We start from the raw sequence: 12,513 nt of genomic DNA, 5'->3' as shown, positions 1-12,513 counted from the left end.
GCTCTACCCTGTAACACACAGAGCAAGGCCATGGAGGGGGGTTGGGGGCGCCACCCTCTATCACCCACAGAGCAGGGCCGATCAGGGGGTTGGGGCACCACCACTGTCACACTCGGGGCAGGGCCGATGGAGAGGTTATGGCTCTACCCTGTCACACACAGAGTAGGGCCAGTGGAGGGGGGGTTGAGGTGCCACACCCTGTCACACACAGAGCAGGGCTGATCAGGGGGTTGGTGCCCTGCACCCTGTCAAACACAGAGCCACAGGGCAATCAGGGGATTGGGGAGCTCCCCCCTATCAGGCACAGAGCAGGGCTGATCAGGGGGTTGGGGTGCCTTTCCCTGTCATGAACAGAGCAGGGCGGATAGAGAGGTTGTGGCCCCGTCCCCTGTCACACACATAGCAGGGCCGATCAGGGGATTTTGGCGCTGCCCCCTGTCACACTGATCCCGGTGCTGGGAGCCTTGCTGCTCCACTGATCCAGGTGCCAGGAGGCATATTACCCTTTTACTATAAGAATAGAGGCCTGGTGCATGGGTGGGGGCTGGCTGGTTTGCCCTGAAGGGTGTCCTGGATCAGGGTGGGGGTCCCCACTGGGGTGCCTGGCCAATCTGGGTGAGGGGCTGAGGGCTGTTTTCCTGAAGCGAGTAACTGAAGCTCCCAACCGCTCCTTGTTTTCTGTTTGTTTGTTTTTTTAATTCTAGGCCAGCTTTAGCTCTGAGGCCTCGCTGCTGAAAACATCGATACAATGTTGCGGTCTGGCTGGATGAATCCAGGCTGAATGAAAGCCGGTTTCTGGGGTTTTGTTTAGCTTCTTATTTGCAACATAGTACATAGTTGCTTAGAGTTGCAGCTGAGAGGCCGGCAAGTTAGGCGGGGAACATTGGAGTCCTCAGTCACTGGAGCAAGCGAGCCTCCCTGCTAGGTTCAGTGCATGGCTGCCGGCCGCCATCTTGGCTGACAGTTAATTTGCATATACTCACTGATTAGCCAATGAAAGGGTAGTGGTCGTATGCTAATTACCATGTTTCTCTTTTATTAGTGTAGATTACATCATGGTATGTTTCAGGAAACCTTCTACTGTTCCTAGTTTCATGTCCATAATCCTGTCTCTAGTCTCTATCTAGTGCTGTTGATTTTGATCTTGTCTAGGTTAATCTCTTGTGTTCCATTATAAGGGCTATTCCAAGGTCACTCTTCTACTGCTCTACTGATAAGCTACAACGAAGTGACTGAAGGAGTTTATCCTACCCAGTCAAGTTCATGTCCTCCCAGCCTTGCTGCTTGCCTTTGCTGGGACTTCCCTGTGTCAGTGGGTCTCCAGGGGTATAGGTTCTGGTGCTTTCCCTGGGGATGTGGGCCAAACAAGTCCCACATTTATTTCCAATGGTCTTAGTCCAAGTTCTTCATAAGTAGTACATGGTATTTCTGTAATAATAGGGGGGGTTTACTGATTGATTTCCTTCCATAGTCCTGTTAACACCTAAGCTGGGGAAACGACCGTTTCTCGGGGAGGGGATCCTGGTTAAAACACATAGCGCTTAAGAGGGGGAGCAGACATATGTCCTACACCCCAGGTCCCTTGAAAAACGGCTCCTGGTAGGGACTAAAGATAAATTTTTTTCAAGAAGCCAAAATCCTCACGTAATACAATCAGTCATCCCAATATCACCAAAGGTATAGGAGTTTGCACATCACCGCAGTCTATTCACATCATTAAGGAACGAGTCCCCGGAGGCCGTTTCCTCTCTTTTCTGAGAAAAAAAAGGGATGAAATTTTCATCAGATGCTGCTTCCGGGTGTCGAATTTCAAATGAAAATTGTATACACAGGAACCATCAGATGCTGCTTCCGGGTGTCGAATTTCAAATGAAAATTGTATACACAGGAACCATGCTGCAAGGAACTGACTAGAGGTGAAAAGAATATCCTGACAACTGGTGACTTTGAAATGACTTGTCTAGAGGATGGTGGGTTGCAGTCATCTTTTGATTTCAAGCAGATTCCCCTGAAATGGGCAACACCAGACACTCTTAATTATGGGAGATACTGTTCCGAGAGTGATGCATGGAGCGTTGACATCCTCCTCCAGGGGACCTTCAACTTAGGGGTCTGTATATACCCTTTTTTGCCACTGGGGGAGATTTTTATCCATCTTTTCATATTTAAATGATTCGCTGCCTTTTTCATTGCCTGAAGAATTTTGACTCCCCCCACCTTGTTTTTCTCATTTGGATAAGGATTATCACTTGGATTTTCACTTTTGTGTTTTTAAACCGCCATCGTTCCATTTTCTCCTTTCATTCGCCTCTTCGTTAAGTCTGGTAGCACTTTCCGGTCATTGTTTGAGTGATGCCGTTTCCAACCTTTTCTGTCCTTTTCATCTTTTCTCTCTCTTTCTCTGGATCTACTTTCCCTTGACGTGTCCAATCCTTTCCTGCCTGTTTCTCTCTCCTTACTCTTGATTAGTGGTGAAGGAGTCATCTCCATTGAGTTATCATCCTTATCAGCACTGCTTTCATGAGATTTAGATGCACTTCCTCTGGAAGATGAAGAAGACCCGCCAACAGGCCCATTGTATACTGCGTTCTTCGGAGTGGGGTCCGTGCGATGAAACTCATTTTCAGGTATCATGTATGACTTCCTACATTTCAACTGCCCAGAGTAGCCGGTAGCTAATGCATGTAGACGACGCCTTTTCCCTTTTTCTTCTTGGCAGATTTTATGCACTCTTTTTTCCAAAGCCTGACCCAGATTTAAAACTTTCGGGTAGCAAGGAAGTATTTTTGTTAGCACAATCAAGATATTCCTCATGTGAATATATTCACCTGTTTCAAGGCAATATACCGATGCCTTGGTTAGTTTGTAGTGCCATTTATGTACCACATGTCAGAAATTTTCATAGTCTAGTTGATCAGCTTGTTTTCCCCAATCAAATCCAGTTGCCCGCAGTATAGTCAGGAATCCTGGGTGGTTTCCACATTCCTTTCCGTATGTGGCTCTATCACTGTGCCACCTAGTCACAGTCTCTAATATACAGCAAAGAAACCTCCCATATCGACGCGCTTCATTTTCAGTACAGCTTGCCAATGTGAAAATGATGTCAGAGAAAACTCCATCGTAGCAAAGAAGTGTGGAAAAATTTGGAGTTTTCTGTTGATGTACCAATTCAACAAAACGTGCACAGTAAACAGCATTGACTGCTGAAAAAATACATCGAGGCAATATACACAGCTGTAAAAATTTTGTGATGGTCTCCTTTGGTCTAGATTTGGCAAAAAGCCAGTTGTCCTTTTCTAGTTTCAGTCTCTGTAGAACTCGCTGTACATGTTCCATCTGTTTCTTTTCTTCTTCAAGCAGCTTGGCCACAGCGCTCCTTTTCTTTTTTCTTTTTCTTTGGAGCCATTTCTTAATTGTCATCAAGTGCTTTCATCTGGACTTTAAGTTTACTGACTTCCCGTTCATAGCTGGTGTGTGGAACTGCAAGGTCATACGTTGTCAGTGACCAGAATGTGGCATAGAATCGAGGGCTGATGTCATCCCAGACATTGGAAACGGGCAATGAGACTACCGCTTCACGGACAGGCACCATCACCATTTCACATGATGCTATGTACTTGTGGACTTTATGTTGCTGTTTACTTCCCTTGTCTGATCTTTTAAGTTCATCACATTTGGATGAGATATGGCGTGCATACGTTGGCCTAGACAAGAAAAATGCTGCATCATGGGGTATATGAAATTCGTGATAGAGCACATCAATCGAAAGCACTCTCTTTGTGTGCTCTTCTGTGCTTAGATTCAATGCTAAAAATCCACCAAACTGTACCAAGGTATCATGACACTGGTCATAGAGCTTTCCCTCTAGTTCCACATCTTTCTCTCTACCTTCCTGTAAGATCACCCTATCCCCCTGCTGAGCTATCATCAAAACAAGGGGAAGAGCAAGGTCATAGTCCAATAGGGCATCCTTTAATCTCTGGGAGGATTTTTTAGTGTTTCTGGTCTGGCCACAAGAACCTCCCTCAGCTCTCAGTTGCTCTCCACCAGTCATGGCCTCTAGTTGCTCCGTTGTCATCGTCTCTTCCCCAGTGATTTCTATTCCTGCCATTTTATGTACCACTTCTTGCAATATGAGCAGGCCAATACTTCTGCCTGCCTTGAGCTGATGAGCCACATATTGCAGAAGACCAGCCAGATCCATTGGATATTTAGGAAAGACTGCAGCACAGAAACTAACAAGAGGCCGAAGCCAGCTTGAACTGGTTGTATCGTCATGTGTCATCCTTCCCTTTTCTGGATTTGCTGAAGCCTCAATGATACAATAGGCCAAGACATCGTAATTCAATGAGGTGAGGCATTCCAGTGAATCTACTACAGGTGCCAACATCTGTATTTTTGCCAAGATATAATCAAACAGAATAGTTGGATTGCTGTGGCTCAATTTCCCAATTTGTCTTCCAGAAGGCCTCACATTTTCCTTGGTGAGATGGTTCATGATATCTCTAGCTTGGTCTATTGTTAGAGCTTTAACTTTTACTAAAAGTAGGGACCTGTTGTAAGTTTCATTCTTCCACTGGCCATACAGATGATATCTATGCTGATATGGAAATGTTTTTAACATTCCCCATAGTTCCTCAGTCATACAAGCATTGCAGTCCATTAGAGAAAGAGATGGAAGTAGGGCCTGGTCAGTAATGCCAAGTAAACAGCTAAGAATAACGTCCACTTTCTCTTGAACCTCTTGTTTCCTTCCATCAGACTGAAGCTCCTTCATAAAGGATTGGCCTATGCGCACCACTTTTGCAAATAAAATGGGATCCCAAGAAAGGTGGGGACCGAGGTAACAGAACATATTGAAGGCATCTGTCCTCAAATCCTCAAAGCTCCCTGCTTGTTTTAGCGCTTTCTTATTTTGCAAAGCACGAACAGGTGAGCCTTCAGCACCTTTAGGAATGCCAACTCTTTGGTAGAGAGGCTCAATAGTTATGTGAATAAGCTTGCAAATAGCAAGAGCTATCATCTTGTGGGAAGCAGCATAGTATGGAGGCATCCCATCCATCATGTTCTGCGCATGCTGCCAATCGCCAATCTTTAATAAGGCTTCTAACGAACCAAGTTTTTGGTTGTCAGGTGGCTTTTCTACTGTCTCCTCCTCCTCTTCCTTTGCCTTATCTTGCTTATCCATTTTTTCAGAACAATACAGCCACCGTAAGTTTTCGAAGAATGGCCTTAGCTTCCACCATTTCTCGTTTATATTCATCCATCATGCAATTATCAGTTGGAAGAAGATGCACATAGAGATCATTTAAATCAATAAGATTACCTTGTAGGAGCACTTCTGCAACTCTTCAGAAAGATGAAGGAGTCTTTCCATTCAGCTCCTGGTAACACTTGAATTTGAACCCAAGTATATGACAAAGTGTTTGCGGCTCACACATATTCACACAAGATTCTAATAAACATATAAAGAAGTTATCACATTCTGGTCTGCATTCAAACACTTCTAAAATGACACCCAAAACTCTATTGGGATCTAGATGAAAGCATCCTATTAAGGATTTGATATTTTGTAAGATTAAATCACAAGTCATATTTCCCGATAAATCTTGCCTCAATTCAACAATCAGCTTAGCATAGCCTTCATTCTCTTCTCTTAACAAGTTGAACTTTTGCTGCATATAAAAGAGTTTTGTCTTGATTTTCACTGATGTTTGATGGAATTGCCATGATTGTTTGATAAGTCCTAATGATTCCAATGTTTCTGGATTCAGGAGTTCCTTTAGAATCGTGTCTGAAATGAAATACGAAGACGCTGATACCAATTGTGTAAAACAGTCTCTCTTGCTCTTCCCTTCTAAAACGGTTGTCTCAACATCTAACATGCAAAAGACATCAACAAGAATGGAAGGCACATCCTCATGAAATTCGCTGATGTCATTGAAAACATCAGCTGCTTGTTCGGGCTTCAGATTTCCTTGAATGACATGGTGTGATAACTCATAGAGAGCTTGCTGGAAATCTCTGTAAGTGGAACTGCCGTGGCTCTTGTTTTCGCTGAGAAGCCAACATAAGTCCAACAGGTCGCCTCTCCCTGATTTCGCCCAGTTCTTTATCCACTCAACCCGGACCAACACCGACGCTGCCTCCATCTTCCCCGCCTTAGAGACAGAGGCCCAGAAGTGCCTCACCTCAGCTTGGGGTCAACGGGAAGTACCACCCACCAGGAATGCCGGGAACTGCGCCTTCGCTTTTCGAGTTTCAGGCCCCAACAATTTCTAAAGTAAAATAAAATAAATAATGAAAGAGCATATTATACCAAAGATCACTCTATTAAATTGCTCCAAAGTAGGCATTTTTTTGAGATATTTACTCAAAAAAATAAAAACATAGACATTTAAATTCTATACTCACCAGAGGTCCAGGGGTTCCCAAAGGTTTGCACGGAGTCAGCGAAGAAGGAATGACACGGAAACAGCCTTCAGTTGTTCTGCAGCCTAGCCATGTTCTAGCCAGGCGCTTCAGTGGCCTCTATGACCAGAGACAGGGTCTTTGCGAGATCGCTCCTCTGAAAGCGAAGGCGACAAAGCTCCCAGGGCTGAGAAGCTCTGCAAACAGAAGGCCCTGGGCCGCTCACCTTGCTCCATTTTATAGCCCAAGAGCTTGGTGGGAGGAGCCAGAGACCCACCAATCGGACGGCCCCAGGACTGAATCGCCGTCATCACCCATTGGAGGTCAAGTTTAGGGTGGGGACGCTCATGCCCCAGGCTAGGCCCCCCGCACAGCCGCCCTTCAGGTGGCATTCACCAAAAGCATCTCAAGGAAAGGTACTCCTGAACCTGGCTGCGATGCCTGGTGTCGCCTCTTGTGCGGACTCCTCGGACCCAGGACCTGTGAAGAGTGTTGGGGGGGGGTTATTTTATTTTATGTTATTTTATTATTTCTTTCCTCATTTCTCTTCATTCATTGCAATTGATTCTATTTCTGGGCAATGAATGGTTACAAACATCGGTCCCATTTGTATTTTTTTAATCAGTAGAATTTCTGGATTTTAAGGACTATTTCAGTGCTTATCATTGCCTGTCACATATCTGTCTGTCCTTTCCATCCTTGGCAAATGGATGCCCTTAAACCTAATGAATTTACTAAAAAAACACAAAACTTAAAAATGACCTTAACCACGTGCTTCATTTGAAAATTGACATATAACTCTATAGAAGCCCTGTTCATTGTCTCTGCTATCCAAGTTGTCAACTGTCCTTGAATACATCTAGCAGTGATGGAGTGTGGTGTGAGGTAGGGCTTTACCTTGGGGGTGGTTTGGGGTGTGTGTGTGTGTGTGTGTGTGTGTGTGTGTGTTTCTCTCGGTTTTTCAACCTCCAATGTAATTTGTCCTAAGTCAAGAGTACAGGTAACCACACAACGAAAGTCTATGGGAGGCATGCGAGAAATGAGAGAAAGGAATTCAAACATAGCACTACAGAAAGTCCTCAACATACAGGACGAGAGAGCAGGAAAGCAAAATAGAAACAGAGGATTCCAAAACACTCAGTAAACCATAACATCGCAAGCACCCTTAACTGGCTATAAGCTCTTCCAGTAAAAACAGATGATAAGATCCAATTGAAAGACAAAACGGAGCCCTGCAGGTGTGGCTCAGTAGGTGAGAGGTCCTATCATGCAATGGAAAGCTGAAGGTTCCATTCGGGGTCACAAGGGAATCCTGGTCAAGGGCACACACATGGTTGCACTTACCAGGTTCTATCCTGGCTCTAGGCAGGGTGCTTTTGTGGGAGGCAAGCAACCCATGTTTCTCTCACATCAATGTTTCTCTCGCTGTATCTCTCTCTCTCTCTCTCTCTCTCTCTCTCTCTCTCTCTCTCCCTCTCTTTCTCCTTCTGCTGAACATGGCTGCGATGCCTGGTGTTTATTCCCTCAAAGGAGAGCGCGGGGGAGGGGTGCAGGAAGGGGGAGACCGGAGATGCAAAAACACCAAACTAAGCGGGCCTTGGAGGGCATGGGAGGCAGAGGTTGAAGTTGAGGTGAATAAAATGTGTATGCTTTCTTATATTAGCTCTGAGAGCAGGATGCCAGAGGCCACCAGCAGCTGGTGGAGGCAGGCGAGGTGCTCCCCAGAGCCCTCAGATGGAAAGGGGTGGCAGAAGGCCTGGCTGTAGGTGGAGGTATTGGGATCTGCTGCTGGGAAGACTTGCAAGGGTCTGTGCTGAGGGAGGATGACGAAAACAAGGCCCCCGTGGTGTAAGGGGCTTCACTGAGGACAGGACTGGTGGGGAGCATAGGGCCAGCGAGGAGCACAAATCCTGTAGGGAGCACAGGACCCGCCAAAGCACAGCACAGGCCATGAACACAGGGGCAGCGGGGAGCCCAGGGCCTGCGGGGAGCACTGAGCCGGCTGGGAACACAGGGCAAGAGGGGAACACTGGCTCCTCAGGGCGGACAATAATGGCGGGCAGCACAGGGCTGGCAGGGAGCAAAGGGCCCTCCTGGGACGCAGGGCCTGCAGAGGAGGGCACAGGCGCGGGCTGAGGGGCGGTGTGATTGGTGGGTTCCCGGTGGAAGGGCCTGTCCGTGGCTCCGCCCCCGCCTGCCAGCGCCCAACCAGCTCTAACCTTTGGAATAGAAACCGACAGGATTCAAATCAGCTGGTATAAATACAGACGTCCCAAGGCAAGGAGACACAGAACCTGGCTGGGGAACCTAACCAGAACTTGGCAGGAGATCCAAACCAGAACTTGGCTGGAGATCCGAGACAGAACTTGGCTGGAGATCCTGACCAGAACTTGGCTAGAGCAATTAGGAAGCAACCTTAGAGTGAGGGAGCGCTCGCTTCCGCTTCCAGGGCGGCTGATTCGAGGGTTTGTTTTTTCCCCCCGCGGCACCTCGGAAGAGTGGCTGCAGCACGGGCCATGCCGTCCGAGAGCCGCCGCCGCCTCAGCCGCTGCCGCAGGGAGTCCCTGCAGGCACTGCGCAGCTCCGGCAAAGGTCGCCTCTGCTACCACCGCGACTGGCTCCTGCGGGGCGAGGGTGTTTTAGAAGAACGTGCGTCCACTCCCCAGCTATCGTCTTACGCCGGGTGGGTGGTAGATCATGTCCTACCCCACACACAAGAGAACCTGTCTGCCTCAGAGACTTCGACATCCTCTAGCTCCACTTCAGGCCTGGACCAACCTTCATTTGTTCCCAGGTCTCCCATAAGAAGCCTTGCCTTCTCACCAGCATCCCCAAGAACACCAGCAACACCAGGTGGGACCAAGGGCACACGTGAGTCCCAGCACACGGAACCCATGTTACTTCGGTCCTCCAGGGGCATCGAGGTGGAAGGCTGCATCCGAATGTATGAGCTAGTGCACAGAATGCAAGGAACAGAGGGCCTGAGGCTGTGGCAGGAGGAGCAGGAGAGGAAGGTGCGAGCGCTCTCTGAGATGGCATCTGAACAGCTGAAGCGTTTTGATGAACGCAAGGAACGGGAGCATCGCAAAGAATTCCAGGACTTGAGGGAAGTGCTGGACAAGAGCTCCAGAGAAGCCCTGGCGCAGCAAGAAAAGCTGAAAGCGGAGCATCGCCACAGAGCGGAGATTCTCCACCTGAAGCTGTGGGAGGCAGAGCAGCAGCGGCTGCGGAGGGAGGAAGGCCAGCTCCGCCTGCGGAGCCTCTATGCCCTTCAGGAGGAGCTGCTGCACCTCAACCAGCAGCTGGACTCTGTGGGCCAGCACAGAGACCCGAAGGTGGACCTGCTGGCCTTGCGGAGCCGAGGCAAGCAGCTGCGCGGCCTCATCTCGGGGATCATTCGGACCACCACGGAGAACGGCGTTCCCACGGCAGAGGACCAAGCCGTGGCCGAGAGCGCGCTGCAAGAAATGCGGGACCTCCTGACAGAAGCTAGGGCGTGTGAAGACAAGAGGAGGAGGCAGGATGAAGAGGAGGCCCGGGTGAAGCGGCAAGACACACAGGTTCAGCAGAGGCCAGAGGTCCACAACGAGTGCCCCGCTCCCAGCCAGGGCCCGGGAGGGACACGGAGTGAAGGCCTCCAGGTGAAGGTCCAAGACAGTACAATGCAGTGGCACCAGCAGCTGCAGGAGGCCTCCCGTCAGTGTGTGCTGGCCTTTGAGGGACTGACAGGCAGCAAAGACAGCCAGGTCAAAAAGATAAAGATGGACCTCCAGAAGGCAGCCACTATCCCAGTGAGCCAGATCTCCACCATCGCAGGCTCCAAGCTGAAGGAGATCTTTGACAAGATCCACAACCTGCTCTCTGGGAAACCTGTTCCATCTGGTGGGCGCTCTGTGTCTGTCACACTGAATCCACAGGGCCTGGACTTTGTCCAGTACAAACTGGCAGAGAAGTTTGTGAAACAAGGAGAGGAGGAGGTGGCCTCTCATCATGAAGCTGCGTTCCCCATCGCTGCCTTAGCGTCCGGGATCTGGGAGCTGCACCCAAGGGTGGGGGACCTCATATTGGCTCATCTGCACAAGAATTGTCCGTACTCTGTCCCTCTCTACCCGGCTTTCAGGGAGGGAATGGCTTTGGAAGACTATCAAAGAATGCTTGGCTACCAAGTGAAGGATTCCAAGGTGGAGCAGCAGGACCGCTTTCTGAAATGCATGTCCGGGATGATGCGTCTCTATGCTGCCATCATCCAGCTCCGGTGGCCATATGGAACTCGACGAGAGGTTCACCCTCATGGCTTAAACCATGGCTGGCGCTGGTTGGCACAGATACTAAACATGGAGCCCCTGCCGGACGTGACGGCCACCCTCCTCTTGGACTTCTTAGAGCTGTGTGGGAATGCCCTCATGAAGCAGTATCAGGCCCAGTTCTGGAAGATGATGCTTCTCATCAAAGAGGACTACTGCCCCAGGATTGAAGCCATTACAAGCTCAGGACAGATGGGGTCCTTCATACGCCTCAAGCGGTTCTTGGAGGAATGTTTGCAGCGCAAGGAGGTTCCTGTCCCCAATGGCTTTCTGACTTCCTCCTTCTGGCGTTCCTGACGTCACTCGTCACCCACCGGTGGCACCGTTTTGTTGCAGAGGTGCAGTAATAAAGCCACTGAGCAGAGCTGTGTTTGAGAGAGCACTGTCAGATTTAGAAACCTACCAATATGTATTTTTATATATTTATGCCTTGTGACTAGGAAAGGTCTTCATGGGCCACTGATGACTCCTCAAGGGATCCACAGGACAGAAGGAATGGATTTGGCCTTCTCACTTTTTCAAACATTTTGAGGTGGTTAGCACTGGATGCCACTGTTTTATTACCTTTCTGTCTCGAATCTCTCAGAAAGTCGGTAATACCTAACCGTTTCGCTCTGAGCTGAAGTGAGCCCACCACTTCCAAGAGTCCTGCAGTAGTTGAGGCCCGAATCCTTACATAGGAGTCTGAGTTTTGGTTGCTTTGCCTTTCTCGGCTTGTGAAGTAATTAGAGGAAATTCAGAGGCAATGCCTGATTTAGGGATGGACTTTGTCCTAAATGGCATTTCGGACAGCCTAGTGTCTAGGATTAGGCCCTGCCATGTGTTGTATTGAACCAAGAAGCACTGTTTGCCCTCTCGATTGGAAGCCAGGGCAGGTGCCTTCTGTGTGTGTCTGGTTTTCAGTTTGAATGAGGATGGACCGAGATGGAGCTGGCCACAGTATGCATGAGCTGAGCCTCCACAAGCAATGACGGGGGTTAGACAGAGATGTTAGGAATTGAGAACTGCTTTATTATTATTATTATTATTATTATTATTATTATTGCTTGTTCTGACTAATGAATGATGGTAAATTTGCCTGATTAAACCCACTCCAAAAATCCAAAGCCTGGCTTTTCAGATTTGAAAGATTTACTGCCTTTTGTACTGCAGAGGCAGCGGCCACGGTCTCTTCCTCCTTAAATGTCATTGAGATAGAAATCGCAGGGTGGGGGGCCCAACCAGGGTGGACAAGTATTGAACATAGCTTGTAACTTGAATCAGACATAGGGGCAGACCAGACTTGAAAAAACATGTCCAAGTCACAGGAGGCATCTGGGGAAGGAAGAAAGCTGAGCAAAGCCTGTCAGGGAGAAGAATAGCTTTAGCAAAATCCCAGGAATTCCGCCTGGCCCTCGCTCGGGGGGCAGCCAAGGTCGGGAGGGGTGATAAAAGGAGGGACTGCCCCTCCGCCCGGCGATTGCCTGCTGCGGTGTCAGTTACAGCAGGGGCCCAGATCCGGATCTGTAATTCAATAAACGCTTGCTTGCTCAAACCATCTATGAGTCTGTGGTCTGTCTCTGGGGGACTGGCTCTGTAACAGTCATGTGTGGGGAATGGGGTGTTTGAGGAGGTTCCCTGGTACTGTTGAAGTGACCCGCTCTAGGAATTATTTACTATGGTGCCAAAAAAATAATAAAACTTGAATTTTAAAAATCCAAAAAAAACCAAAAAGCAACTTTAGTGCTTTGCGGGCCCCAAAAAAATAATAAAACTTGAATTTTAAAAATCCAAAAAAAACCAAAAAGCAACTTTAGTG

General features: G+C 48.4%; 1 protein-coding gene and 1 pseudogene across 1 annotated transcript; one reads left to right on the top strand and one right to left on the bottom strand.

Annotated features, from left to right (window-relative positions):
* Positions 1-2,459: 2,459 nt before the first annotated feature.
* LOC102417902 (THO complex subunit 2-like) lies at positions 2,460-6,231 on the bottom strand (the record flags this gene model as incomplete). Its single annotated transcript, XM_014449318.2, is given in 3 exon segments — positions 2,460-3,367; positions 3,369-5,198; positions 5,200-6,231. Coding segments are annotated over 3 exon segments (3,691 nt in total), but the record flags the coding sequence as incomplete, so codon positions are not given.
* A 2,696-nt stretch (positions 6,232-8,927) lies between these two features.
* Positions 8,928-11,090, top strand: LOC102442858 (annotated as a pseudogene).
* Positions 11,091-12,513: the final 1,423 nt, after the last annotated feature.

This window comes from Myotis lucifugus, unplaced genomic scaffold (genome assembly GCF_000147115.1).
Source record: "Myotis lucifugus unplaced genomic scaffold, Myoluc2.0 scaffold_1116, whole genome shotgun sequence".
In the NCBI taxonomy this organism is placed as follows: Eukaryota; Metazoa; Chordata; class Mammalia; order Chiroptera; family Vespertilionidae; genus Myotis; species Myotis lucifugus.
This window is presented reverse-complemented; position numbering and strand designations above follow the sequence as displayed.